Consider the following 15205-nt stretch of genomic DNA (forward strand, 5'->3'; position numbering starts at 1 on the left):
AATAGATACCAGTTATTTCAGAAAAATGCATTTTAGTAGGTTGGTACTTTTAAAAAAGCATAGTGTCGGAGCCAAGAATTAATTTTGTTTTCCTCAACTGCTATTTGAATTATCATCATTTCCTTCCATATACACTTTACAGATTAAGTAGGGGCAAGCTTTGCAAAAAGCCAAGCATGGTGAAGCTTCTTAGACTAGGTGGAACACAAAAGGATTACTCTCATTAAATACCCAATTCTGCTCCAGTTGCATTCGTTTCAAAATGCATTTTTGTTCAAAATATTTACCCTCTTCTTCTGATTTCAATTGTCCCTTCTTAATATCTGTGCATTCTAGAAACAACAGAATTTAGAGCATTTACCTTAAGTTTTAAAACTTTTTTTTGCTCACAAACCCAGCTGAAGTGCACATTCTACTCATTTGTTTTGAATATGATTTCAGGAGAGGATATGCCCTTTAAGTAGAAAAAAAATAGATTGTTTATGCATAGCTCTTGCAAAAGAACAATTTTAAGATGTGCTTTTACTTAAAGCAGTCAGGATAATTGCAGGATAATAAAAGTTAATAGTATATCCTCTTTCAAAATAAAGTTTTTTACAGTCTGTTTTTAAATAAGCATAGTATTGATTTCATATTGTGAACATATGAAAACCCCACGTGTTCTTTTTATCGTTTTTTATCTTATAAGGAATGTGGGTGCTTTAACTACCCTTGATGGGTCTGTTACTGGCAAAAGGATTTCCCCTCCTGTGAGCGAGAGGCCCTGTTAACTGGGAGCTCTGCGGAGGTGAAGACTGCCATGTGGGTTTTCTATTGACTTCCGGAAAGGTACCCTCCTCCTCTAGGCTGCCACTGCAAGTGTGACAGATCGGGTAGACAATTTCATCATTAGACCACACTGTGTTTTACCATTTGGGGCCAGGTGTCATCTCTGGGGAAGAGAAGAGAAAGAAAGCTTTTGTCAGAGAGTTTTTCTCTTGTTTCATTTAACGTGTACTCACCCTTTGGTACTGAAAGAATAGAAAAGGACCAACTGATAAGGCCATCCCCAGGCAGAGTTTTCATGCTACCCAAGGCAGCTTCCGCAATTATAAAGACCCTTCAATAATCTGTCAAAAACTGACATCGCTGTGTAAAGCTATGTCATTCTGGATTGATGTATGTGCACTTTTATATCCTTCAGTTCGATATAACATTTGGCCTTTCATGTTCTCAGTCTAAGCTACAGGGAATTCAAAGCTATTTCAAAGTGTAATTATGCCAATCTGCATATAAAAGGCTATATGTCCTACAGAGGGTTGGATGGAAAAGCAAACTCTTTCAAAGAAGAAAATTAGAAGTAATTCCCACAACTAAAATTCACTAAAGTTAATACATTTTTCATCGGATGAGAACAGTTTTATTTTTTTAAGCTAATAGATTAATACAGAAAATGGTGAGAATTTGTGTGTGTGTGTGCGCGCGTGTATGTGTGTGTGTGTGTGTGTGTGTGTGTGTGTGTGTGAGGTAGAGAGGAATAAAGAAGATCTGAAAATTGAAGAGCCAAACAAAGAAACCATGAACACACATCATACATAATGTTTCAGAAAATGGCACATCACACCAAAAAAATCAATTTCTTATATTACTGTCACAGAGAGCAGAATTGTTGCTTACATATTGTATAAGTTATCTATTGCTGCATAACAATATTCTCCCAAACACAGCAGTTTTGTCCTCAAACACTTATCTCTCAGTTTGTGTGGTTCTGAAACGTTGGTGTAGGTTTGCTGGGTGCCTCTGGGCCAGGTCTCTCTTGATCTTGCAGCCCCACTGTTGGCAGGGTCTTGCCTGAATGCTCAACTTGGGAGTCTGCTTCCAAGCTCACTCCTGGTTGTTGGCTGGACTCCATCCCTTGCCACATGGGTCCCTCCACACAGCTGCCTCCACACTTCTGCAAGCAATCAAAGAAAGACCAAGAGAGGGTAAAAGAAGGTCCTCAAAATGGAAAAAAAAATACTTTTTAAAAAAATTAACAATGTCAGCTATGATGTCCCCTCATCACACTGATCTTTTAGAGGTGGTTTACCACATTGCTCCTACATTCAAGAGAGAGTGGGCACACCATGGGCTTAACCACAGAAAGTGGACGTCATGAAGGCCTTCTCAGAGTTTGTCTCTCTGTATTCACATGAAGTTGCTTTGGTCCTTTGTATCACAAGAGGACTCTTCAAGATGCAAGTCCATATGTGCTGTTTTACTACACAAATTTTTCACTTTTATTTTTTTCTAAATACATTGTTCTTCACATAAAATCTTGGTAGATTTAGAAATTCCCACAACTTTAAAATGATGAAGTTACTGAAATTTTTAAATAACAGCTTTCATTTTTAAAATTTTTAATAGAAATTGGCATAAAAAAAAACCCTCTCAAACATAATTGTGTAAATTCTGGAGCTAACAAAGTACTTAGCACAGAAGTTATGTAGCATATGGTTATCCTAGTCCCAAACAGAAAAAATGTGTCTGTATGTGCCAATTCTTAATTACCAGCTCATTAACACTCAGGTGTCAATTGCTGGTGGCAAAGGCAATACCCGAATGGCCTAGTTTCTGTCATGCACAGTGTAATTAAATTGACCTCAAGTACTGAAGCTTGCTAGTTTCCTGATACTATTTGGACATTAATTTCAGGCACTAGTCAAACTAGAATAATATGGTGAATAAACCAATGAAGTAAGAGACAAACTATATTGGATTTTAAATTGTATTTTTACATAAAATTATAATCTTAAAGAGAATTAAATAAACATTGTTTCTAGTTTATAACAAACATAACATTGCATACCATAATTTGATTTGTATATTATTGATCTAAAATTCCTTTAGAATTTAAGATTAGATAAAGTTGTTGCAAAACCAAAGTGAAAAATAAAGTGCTGTAATAGGGATATTTCAGCAAACTTGAAATAATATATTGTATTCTGTGATTTTTACTTACTGACATGTAATGAAAGGAATGAATTATTTAACTTTACATTTTAATTATTAACTCCCAAATATGACTGAATTTCAAAACTCGCAGTGGTTTTCAACACAATCCTGAAAACACTAAAAGACCATCTTAACGAGAATCCTGCATTCAGACTCTCAGTAAAGTCAGATTTCCACATGACATCCTCTTAAGATTTTTCTCATTATGTCAAAGTTCATTTTCAAACTTCTAGTTAAAGAGACAGGAGAGAGAGAAATTCACTCACTAACCTTTCTTCCCCCAAAACTTTACTGAAAAAAAAAAAAAAGGAAATTTGAAAGGCAAAACATATACGGTGTAACAAAAGACAAACAATGATGAGGAATTTTAGATTGGAACAAGTTGTAAGTAACTTTTTAGTACTGAAATAATTAATCTTCAGAGTATGCAGAATGAGTATGAAGAAATATGACTTACTCTACAGATAATCTAAGACTCAGGGATTGATAGGGCAAATTAGCCCTGAAATAGGAGTGAATATAAAATTTAAAAGTAGGGTCAAAAATGTTAAGATCGAAAGGCTGAGGTAGGAGGTCTCAAGTTCAAGGCCAGCATCAGCAACATAGCAAGTCTCTAAGCAACTTAGGTAGACCCTGCCTCAAAGTAAAAAATAAGGGTTGTGGGTGTGGCTTAGTGGGTAAGCACCCCTTAGTTCAATCCCCTAGTACAACCAAAAACAAACAAACAAAAAATAACTTTAAGAAGCTGTCAGACCTCCCACGTATATTCATCTGTGGTGCTCAGGCAGGCAATCATATATCCCAGGGAAGATGGGATTCATTGTCTAGTGGGCTAGAGGGAAGAGAGCCTAGATTGGAAGACAGTAGGCACAGCTTAATGAAGGATCATCATAGCAAGAAAAGTTTGGATCTTGAGTCCACCAGATTCCTTTCCCCAATTAGTTCTCAGAATACAAGTATCCATGTTTATACTTGCAGGCAGATTTGAAAATATTTCTTGTGAATATCTAACTTGCTCATGAAGAAAAGCATGTCTAAACAGTAACATGGGGAGTTCTCTGATTAAATGGTTCAGCAAGATCACCCCACAAATACTCAACAAGCCCTGTTCAGCAATGGAGTTTGCCTTCAGAATTTTAGGGTTCCTGTGTTCTTAAGCACACAGCCAAGTATTACATTTCTAATATAAAAAAAAAGTGACATGGGGAATCAAGTCCAGGGCCTTGTTGTGCACACAAGTGAGTGTTTTATGACCTAGTTACAATCCCAAACCAACATCTCAGATAATTCTGAGAAAGAGACCTCATTCAAGAAAAATAAAATGTAAAATAAACTACTATCATCCACATGTTAAGATGAATAAAAAAAAAAGGACTGAATATAGGACAACTGTTCAAAATGCCTTTCATAAAGAATATTCGGAAAAAGGGGGCCTCAGAATTAAAATAATTATAATCAAAAGCTCAATAGCAGTTTGGGAAATAAACACTGCAGAAGATACAAACATCACTAAAAGGCATTAAGATAGACATGTTAAAAACAAAACAAAATCTCCCAATAACTACATTCAGAAATATTGAAAATAGGAAAAAAAAACTATGAAGGCCATCAGCTGACCAGTAGAAGACATTCAATACCTGAACAATAAGAGGAGAAGAAGGAGAAGAAGAAAAGGGAAAAGGAAAAAATGGTGAAAACATTAATTCAAGGAAATTTTCAAAAACAAGTCTCAGTTTTGAAGATTGAAAGTTTACTAAATATATGCAGCACAGATAAAATATATCCATATCTAATTATATGATATTATGAAGTTTCCAATTCAATAACAAAGAGATCTTCCCAAGAGTGTTCAAAGGCGCGGAGGGAACATCATGGAAAGTCGGTTCATGAAAATGTTCTACACGGGAAGACAATATGGGAATCCCTTCAAACAATCTAAACCTTAAAAAGGCAGATTTAGCTTGGGTCAAGCCTCAAAGAATTCGTAAAGTGCTCCAACAGATTTTCAGTCCTCTCTCCCTCTGGACTGCTCACCCTTGATCGGTAACACCTGAAATTAAGGCCCAATGTCATGTGTTGCCTCAATATCTAGCCTTAGAGGGCTCACCTTCCTCCTTGGCTCCAGAAGATTAAGTCCCTAAGCCAGACAAACCTGCTTACAAAGGAGGACCAGTTTCCGGTCCTGTTTTCTTTAGTACTGGGTTTCAGTTCCCTGCTAATACAAAATGTTATTCAAAGAAGCCCTCATACCAATCATGGGATCCAGAAAAGCACCTGACTCTTGAGACTACAAAGCACACCTCCCACAGTCCCATGTTTTTCCTTCTGTTTCCAACTTCTGTGCTCCTGTGCAGAGTGCCGTCCGCCCCCAGGCTAGGAAACCACGAGATGGATATTGCCCTCAGTCTCATCCGCTCAGCATCTTGCCTTGCACCTTCTCCAGCTCCATAGCCTGAGGACAAGAACCCCTCCCTCACCACCAGGGTGAATAAGAGACAAGTAAAATAATCATTTCCCATCTGTCCACGACAAAGAACACCTGACTGGTTTTAATTAAGGGCTCTTGAATAACTAAGTGGTTTCATGACACACTTAGAAGACTGCCTGGGACCTAACCACCAATTACTAGTCAACTTCTACTTTTACCCGATATTTTCCTCCCTAAAATGAACTTGGCTCCAAAAGGTGGCTTGATAATTGACTTCTGTGTCTTAACATAACTTGCTATGGAGTTCAGTTTATGTCTGCACGTGGTCTGATATTCTGAGAAACTGATGTGACTCCATTTTTTTAAATAAATAAATAAGAGCAGCTTCTACCTCAAGGCCTGTCCTATGGAAGGGGGCGTGGCCCTTGTCCTTGGAAAACCCCACAGAGCACTCCTAAGCACATACCCACCCTGCTGAGTTGTTTGTCTGTAAATAACAGGAGAGGTCTGCACCAGGTATCCCTGACTCAGTTAGGCTAGGTGAGGACCCATAGCAACCCCCCAGCAGCCACCAATCAACATGAGACAGGGAAAATACCTGGAATGCCAGATGACCCCCCAGTAGTTTATGGTGGTTGATAACATGTTGGGAAACATGTAGTTCAGCACGTACACCCCTCGTGGCCTAAACCAATCAGTTCAAAGGAATACCCCTTTTGTACTGACCAATCACCCCTATCCAACTTGTTCCCTCCAGTGAATGTGCTAATCAATGTTAAGAGTTGTTGTTTGATTTTCCCGAGGTATGGAATGATTTGCTGTGCGATGTTGTGACACATAGAGTATCCCCCCAAAACCTATAAAATCTCACTGAATAAAGGACCGGGACTCACTCCCTGGGACCGCTGCGTCGGGAACGGTTGTGAGTCCAGCCTGGAGCTTGCAATAAAGACTCTTGTGTGATTGCATCGGATTCGGCTCCTAGAGGTCTACTGGGGTCCCACGAATCTAGCGTAACAATTCCTACTCATAAAAATAATAAGACAGCACCTACAGGGCAGGTTGGTGCTTGAGCACCGCATATGAAGGGTAAACTGGAGCTCTCTTGTGACTGCATGTAGTTTGGTGAAGATCATTAACTGCTTGGGACAGTCATATGGTCATTATTTGTGACCTTGCACTGCCAGGAGGAACCCAGGAATGCCACATGGTGAGGTTTGTAGAAAGAAAGGAACACAGATAGCCTAGGAATAACTAAGCAGGGCACCTATAGCACCCAGGTCACCTATCCAGTCATTCTTCAGGGTAGGCACTTTGTCGATTCTGTGCTGTTTCCCTTGCTGCTGTCCTACGCACTCTCCTGACTCCCAAGGGAGTGAAGATGCGTATCCATGCCATTCCATGACCCCAGCAGTCACGAATAAATAATGATGGAAGGTTTAGGACTATTGGGTAGCAGCCCCTGGCAGAACATTAGAGAAGTAATACAATGACTCTCTCAGTGAAAAGCCATTAGCCAATGAGCTCAGCCTTTTCTTAGCACGGCTGCTTACCAGGGTACCAAACAGCTAGTCTGATCACAGGGCTTGACGAACTACCAGCATCATAGATGAAATGACCTTACCAAATGTGGACCCTGATCCCAGAGAGACTGACTGGAGGAGACGGCCGTCTATAGGTAGGCACAGGGCTCCTGACCTGGTTTCCTCAAACACTGAGAACGTCTGTACCAAGGGTGATCAGGAGACAAACAGAAAGCTGTGACTGCTTTAAATGTTTAAAAATCCATGATATTCTGAGAAAATTTGTACAGAGAGTAAAGAGGAAAAGAAAAAGAGGAGATGGAGGGAGAGGAAGCTCACTGGGCAGTAGATCTTTCAAATGATGGTTTTGAACAGTTGATCTCTGGGTTTTGAGCCCAGAATCCTTCCCCTGTGCCTCTGCGTTATCTCTTTCTCCACTGCAACAAGTGTCCTGATTATCAGTGAGAGGAAAAACTCTCCTGAGGCACCTCCATGGTTCAGCAAAGGGCTTCATTCAAACCTAACTCAAGTCTAAGGTCTTTAAACCCTATGATTAACCATCGCCTTACACCAATAACACACAGGTTTCTCAATTTCCTTTATTGTCTGTAAAGAGGGCTACCTCCAAAGTACTCGATTTTGAGCTATTTTGAGTGTGCAATTATGAGTACACGATTTTGAAGATGTCCTTCCCATTGGCTTTCTTTCCCCTCATCACGCTCCCTCTTCCCATCCTAGAGGCTCTTATACTCCCCAAGAAATCTCAGTTCATATTCAAGATATAAATTGTTGTTAAGGTTTCAAAGAGACAATTGTCATTTAAGGACTAAAACTGAGACCCAACAGCATGTGCCACTTGGATATCTGGCACAGCAGGCAGACCCCCATGGCCTCACATGCCCTTCCTCACTTTGCTCCCAAGGATGAAGTTCCCCTAGCCAAACAGCTTTTCTTATCAGGAGACCAGGGGTAGTTCTTTCTTACTTCCACAGAGTGGGGTTGAGTTCTAGACGTGCCCTACAGAATTATAAGCCAATCACATCCCGTGGGCAGGATCTATAGGACACCATCGGCTCATTTGAGCCCTAGGGAGGCTCTTCACTCTGATCCTAAGTGCATCCACCGTGTGGCCTTCTGTGATGTGTGTTGTGTACCACCCCCCCCGCCCCTGGCTGTGAGAATGTGTGAATAATAAACTGCTTCATTCTCACCTGTCTGTCCAGGGTCAGCTATATGTGTTCTCCACCCGGGTTCTCCACCTCCGTCACCAACTGCAAGAATAGTTGGCAATTCCAGAACCACTTTTCCTATTTTCCAATTGTTCTTTATGTATGTGACTAAATTAGTTGAAGGAAGTTGATTTCAGTTAGGTGAATTTACTAGATGGGATGATGATGATTTGTAAAGTTTTATAGGTTTTGATGATTTTGTAAGTTTCCTGCAGAAACACTCCCTCCCCACCACCCCCCCCATCTGTTTAAAGGCAGAAGCAGCACTTTGTTAGATTTTTTTCTAACAGAGGTGCTCATGTTGGTTTGACTCTAGTTTTATTTATTCACAGTCAACATAACATGTTATTAAGAGGAATAAAAATGCATATATTAAAACATCTTATTTTAATGTAACTCCATAACAGGACATTGAGAAATCATCTCAAGTTCCTAAGCCAAATTTAATGATATGTGGAAATCATCCATTGAGGTGAACCTGTGGTATAAGAAGTACATAGAAAATTCAAAACATAAAGTAAGGTTCTACATGCCATAACTTACTTAAATGTTTTAAAATATACTTACTCCTAGAATCTTAAATTAAAATAAGGCAAGGACACTGGAAATCTAGCTAGAGAAATTAGTGATGGGAAAGGGTAGGGTAAGTGTGAGTTTGTAGTCAGGGTCTTTCAAGAGTTGGCCTATATTTGTCTTATCTTCTTTATACATAAGATTAGGACCCTAATATTGTAAAAGCCCTGTTCTGCAGTAAAATTCTTTTACTGTAAAGGAAAACATAGAAAATAAGATTAATTGCTAATAAATGTCAGTGGGTAGTTAAAAGGCATGGATTCATCAATATGAAGCTTTTTTAGAGTCTTTAAAATTTTTTTCTAAAAACATTATGTGAACTCAGATAAAAAGGAAAGATAAATAATATTTTACAATTATTATGTCTTTATTTATATTCAGGTTTCTTTTTCTTCATTATGTATTGTCTGTCACATGTGTGTCACAAAAAAACACTGGAGAATTTGACTCAATTATACCCCTTTTATGTGGTGATATGTACATCTTCCATATTTAGCTGAAATCGTCCAGATTTTTTTATAAAAAACTTGAAAAACATTCAAAATTTAGACATCATTCATTTCTAGAGTTATTTCCAAACATAATTTGAACAATGTTAACTTCAGATAAATTTTAAGTAATGACCATCAAAAGTAAAGCAGAATGCAGGACAGATATCACCAATTGGCCTTAGACTCAAAGTCAAAATGCTCAGGAATTATTTAAATATCATGAAGTTCAGGCCCCACTTGCATCATAAGTATAATAAAATTAAATCATAATGGGAAAATTAGGAAGCCCATCTACACACAGGATTACATTTCTGCACAAACTTTTTCCTTTCTTTGATTATCCTGTTTAAACATATCATGATCCACTCAAGCAAAGAAAAACCTCATCTTCCAATTTTTCCCTACAATCATAAGTCAGCTGAAGGAAGGCCATCTATTTGTCCTCCAAAATGTCTCTGGATTCTGTCCCTTCCCTGCTGTTTTTCCTAGTGCAGTCTTGAAGTTAAATCATGCTGGATTGTTACCTAACTAGAGATTCACAAAATAGCCTCTCCTTACCCCAACTTCCTTATTTTCCTTTTTTTTTCAGTTTTATGAGTTATCTTACTAAATCTAAAGTGGATAATGCTTAGTTGCATGCAGAACTTATTTTCATTTTGTTGTTATTATTATTGTATCTAATTTTGGGATAAAGTCTTCTACAGAATTTTAAAATCGTTTCTCACAAGAACCTTTTAGATCCTAAACTAAAACTCTGTGCTAAAACCTAAACATTAAAAATTACCCAATACAACTTTTTCACTCTGCAAACTTATTTATAGCTGGAAACTTGCTTCCCATCTCAGCCACATATACCCTCGATAACCATTGCCTGCAACCTTGTTCTAGAGCTTTATGAAACACTAAGCCAGTATCACAAGTTTCTGCATGGTATTGCCAGTGTCTCTGGTTATGGTTTCTAAAATTACAACTACATTATCCTAGGATCATTGTGACATCTTTAAATTGAGTACTATTGGCAAAGAATGCCATTCTGGTGACCAACTTCAGCATCTGAAGCTTGCTAGGAAAGTGCTCTACCACTGATCTTTAAATCCTGACCCCAAAAACCTGTTTGTATGAATTCATGCATCTCTATCACAGAAACAGTGGATGCAAGTGAGCAACTGTTGAGGCATTCTATTGCAGCAATTTGATGTTATATTTTTACAGAAAATTTAATATAACTCTTCTCTATTTTTCTGTTTTACTTTTTCCTAGGGCATACTATATAACTTCATTCATTCTTGATTAGATTTTAATTCAAATTACCCAATGACCATTTATTCCCATTACTTTTCTCCTTGCTTTAACTTGTTATTCTCTCTCTCTCTCTCTCTCTCTCTCTCTCTCTCCCCCCCCCTCTCTCTCCACCCTTCCCTCCCTCCCTCCCTCCTTCCCTTCTCTCTCCTTCACACACAGTCTCTCTCTCTCTCTCTCTCTCTCTCTCTCCCTCTCTCTCTCACACACACACACACACACACATCACATCACATCACATCACTTATGAGCTCCTCTGGATTCAGTTTTATTTGGTATATTTTATTATCACATTGCACAGTTTTTGTCTTTTCATAAATAAGGGTGGTTTTCACACAATGTCAAAAGCAATCAATCATTGATTTCATACTGTTGAAAATCCCAAACCAACTTGTAGATGATCAAATGCTATTGCTTTCTAACTGGGCCCTTTGATGTTCTTCTGACTACTTAGTAAAAGGACATGGGAGCACAGCTGATTTCCTGTGAGATGACTGTGTCCCTCCAGGCATTCCTTCCTGGGGGTCTCTTCTGTGCTCTTCAATATTCCTTTTTATCACTCACCCATACACACCCACACCTCCCACACATAAACAACGCCACATCCCTTCACACCCCTCGCATCTCCCCACTCACCCTTGCACAGCACACACACACGCAAACACACACCCCAGATACTGAGAGAAATGAATTGCCAGAAAACTTAGAAATGGGTCGTTGACTCCATTATTAATTATGAATTAGAAAACACAACTACCAATGAGAGAATGCTCACACTTTGGGTTTCTGACTCAAGTACTCCACCATGCTAACACTTGTGTTCCTTTTTTCATTATTAAGAGAAGAGTTACTCACAATGATGAGGAAAGGGAGGGGAGAGAGACTACTGTTGTGTTCTTGATTTGGTGATTATAATCTTAATTCAGATGTTTCTTGTTCCCAGAGAGATTGGTTAAGGAATTACCCCATGATTATCAACTGCTCTCAAAGGAAAACAAATAAGCAAACAGAACAAAAAGTATCTTCATCCATGCAATATTCTCTTTAGAAGTTTACATGAATTAATACATTCTTTGTAAAATAAGAATGCTCCCTTAGAAACATTGATTTAGTTACAGATTAATATGAACTACCTTATTTTACCTGAAAATTTTAAAATCTAGTTTCCATGATAAGGAAGAGAACTTTTAACTGATTGTTCAAATAAAAAGGGGGATTTTAGAAATATTTTTAACAGCCAAAGGATCGCTCTAGGGAGCAGAGTGCCAAGCTAGGGATTGCCAACACCAAGCAGTCTACAATCAGAACAATTAAAATAATCCAATACTATTGAGCAGATGCTGAATACCGTGCAATTATTTCTGAAATGAAATAGTCATCATATGCAAAAAATATATGCAAAAACATATGATTCTATCAAATCTGCAGTGTTTCGAACACATATTGATTTGTATGGAAATAGATATTTAGAAAGGACATTGACATCAAAGGAGAAAAGTAAGGTAAATATTCTAGTGCAATCAGGTTGTTTTTTTTTTTTTTTTCAAAAGTTGGGATGAAGGTTGCTCAGGAGTTGCAAAAGCCAGACATGAGTTTTATTTCCTGGGCTCCACAGCACTGGTAAATGGGGAGGCAGAGGTGAGCAAATCCCAGGAGGGAATACCAAAGGAAACCCACTTTCATCTTGAGGTTTTGAAGTTAAGTGCTGCTCAGATACAAGTCTACAGCAGTCTGGAATGGTGAGAAAGGAATTCTTTCCATTTGGAGAGTGTGTTCTCTACTTTTGGTAGCCAAGAATATTTGGCAAAGCAATGGGAAAGGGTATTAATACTGACATACACCACTTGCATGTGACTGTCATGTTGTGCATTTCACAGACATCAGTTCACATAATTCTCAGAAAAAAAGCTACAGCTAGTATACCTATCCACATTTTCAAAAATGTAAAGACTAAGATTCAGCTGAGAAGTAAATTTTCAAAAAATATCTTCCCTGACTCTCTACACCATTAAATAAGTTGAAATTTGAAACAGAGATCCTATGGTACAGTACATTTCAAACATTTGGGGAAATGATGCACAGTCGGAAATACATTTCAGATTGTGACCTATTTCACACACAGATCCGAAAAAAAGCTTCTCCAAGAACTATTTACTTTTACTTAAGTGGTAAGTTTTAATGTTTTTCTATCATCTACTTTTTTTTTCTATTCTACTTACTTCTTTTTCTTTTCATGTCATTATCTTTGTACATTAAGTTGATTTCATGACGCCACCGATAGATTTTGACCACGATGTCTGATTATTCAATTATTTGGGCATTTAATTATGTGATATTTTCCTACAATTTCTTTGGCATCTAAACAAACTAGAGTTTTCTTAAGAGACATATACTACCATATGTTCTTATATCCCCTCACTATCGAGCTGCAATATGTAATTAATAAAGTTTAATTTTACTTCTAAAAATTCACAACCTTGTTTTAATGAAAGAGTCCATGATATGGTATTCAGAAAGGGTGAAAGTAAGGGGCAGGCAGAAGAGCTACAGGGGCACTCAGGCACCCCGTGATTAGAGCTGATAACACTTCATGGAGAGTTATCACTCCTATGTATCTTATTCAGTTCTTTTTCCCCACAGGGTTGAAAATACTAGACTTTTAAAGCAAGAAAAGTACCTAATCCTCCCCCTTACTGCCTTCTAAATGAACCTTGTGTGTGCACTTTGTGTAATTTGGACTTGAGTCACACAAACCACACACAAGATTAAGAAGCATGGCGTTTCTTCTATATCACCACTTAGATATTTCAGAATTGAAATTTCTATAGGGTTCATTCAGATTATATTAACATTATAAAAAATATCTAAACCTTAATTCATATGTTCTTCTTTGAAAATGATACCCATAAGAGCTTTATTTTTCATTTTGTTTCTATGAACCTTAAATATGAAATGTTTCTAAATTTTCCAAAATAACCTTTCTTTATTGCTTGAAGGCACCCATATCATATGTACAACCTCTCCATTAATCTTTGTGGACCCTTGATATTACTACAGATCAAAAAAGTTAAAGAAGAACAGTACCAGGTGGAAAAAAATATATATGTTAAGGATTCATCGTGGGTATCATAAGAATCGTGTGGAATTGCCTACGTTCAAAACCATAAATACAGTGAAATCCTTTCAAATCTAGCATATGTTGCATCAAATGAGAATCAGTTTTGAACAGATGTCCCCCTAGGACCTGTTATATTAAGACTAAAGTTACTAAATCAGCATTAGTTGTTTTTAAACTTAGGGCCACATTTTTGCCACTGATTTTTATTCAAAGCTCCCACAGGCGTCAGTGGAAGATCCATGCATGGAAAAATGGCATGATATGTATCCTAGTTTTATTTATTTCATATGTATACAGCAGTATAAAATAATATATTACATTTACACTCATTTTACTTATGTATTATTATAGCATTCACAGTAACAAACACTATAGTTAAGATCAAAACTCATCTTTTGTTATAATACCCTGTTTTCACTCACAGATAACTGTCTCAAAAAAAAAAAAATGTGTTCAGAGCTGAAATTCCCTGCTTACTTTCAGCTCAAGAATGTGTAGATGTTTGAAAGTCTAAATTCTGTCATTCAGAGATTTTTGAGTCTTGTGTGAAAACATAATACACTTGCATCCTGGATGCAATATTTTTGCACAACTCAAAAATATCTGGAGAGTAAAACTTCAAACTAAGCATGTGACAAGTTGTCAAGAAATAAAAGTCATTTTTCTAATTTTACAAATACTTAAAAAATAACAGTGATTAGAAATACATGCATGCACACTGAAGGTATTAGAATTTTACTCATATTATTGCCTGGAATACTCTGGCGGTACCCATCTACCAGCATTCTTAAAGAATGCTATAGTCTAAAGCCTATGCCAAGTTTCTGAAGAAAAAAATACTCTACTGAACAGTTTCACAAATTACTGTAGAAGGATTTTGCTTGACTTAGCAGAGGGATAGTCCTTGAAGTACTAACAATATAGAAAATAATTGTACTACTCCGTGGTGTAAAAAATATGGAATTTTGTTATTTTCTGTTTTTCCTTGTTAAAAAGGAACATAAAAAGGATGTTAAGTGCAAAGCTTTACCACTACAAAATTAGACTTGAAAAAGATAAAGAACCCAAGATATCATAATATGAAAAATATAAGATTTTCAGAAAAATTATCAAGTATACTAATTTTTTCAGTGTTTTTTGATTTCCTTGGGTATTCATAGTACATAGAGAAGTGAGTGGAGAAAATCCCATGCAATGACAAAAACCATGCTGACATCAGTCAAGAACACAAATGCATCCTTTATCCTGCTTAGCAGTTGCCACATTACAGCTCTGCAATTACACTCAAGATCAACTGAGCTGCAGTCAGTGATTTAGGGAAGGTAAGATAGTACAATCAATGCATGGTTAAGAAAGCTTATGTTGAGAACTTCGAGAATTTTTTATTCCTCTTACTGAAAAGCAGGAGGGTTTCCAAATGATAAACATCTGACGAATCAAATTAGAGCACAATTAAGAAATGAAACAGAATGAATAATTAAAGTGTTTCAGTCTTCTATTGTAGTTCTTAATTTGATATGTTTGATATCTTCCTAACAAAAGTATGCATATATCCTTAATATGTCCCAAGA

General features: G+C 37.3%; 1 protein-coding gene across 2 annotated transcripts in view; it reads right to left on the minus strand.

Annotated features, from left to right (window-relative positions):
* Positions 1-1578: 1578 nt before the first annotated feature.
* Positions 1579-15205, minus strand: part of Pcdh10 (protocadherin 10) — a 56040-nt gene continuing 42413 nt past the window's right edge. For both annotated transcript variants that reach the window (XM_046459638.2, XM_046459635.2), the window contains one exon: positions 1579-1933. In XM_046459638.2, the coding sequence (XP_046315594.1) occupies positions 1839-1933 (95 nt within the window). In that variant the 3' untranslated portion in view covers positions 1579-1838. The remainder of the gene's footprint in view (positions 1934-15205) is intronic.

The sequence above is a fragment of the Marmota monax genome, unplaced genomic scaffold (assembly GCF_021218885.2).
Source record: "Marmota monax isolate L192 unplaced genomic scaffold, Marmota_monax_Labrador192_F-V1.1 WCK01_AAM20220418_F8-fsc00039, whole genome shotgun sequence".
Classification (NCBI taxonomy): domain Eukaryota; kingdom Metazoa; phylum Chordata; class Mammalia; order Rodentia; family Sciuridae; genus Marmota; species Marmota monax.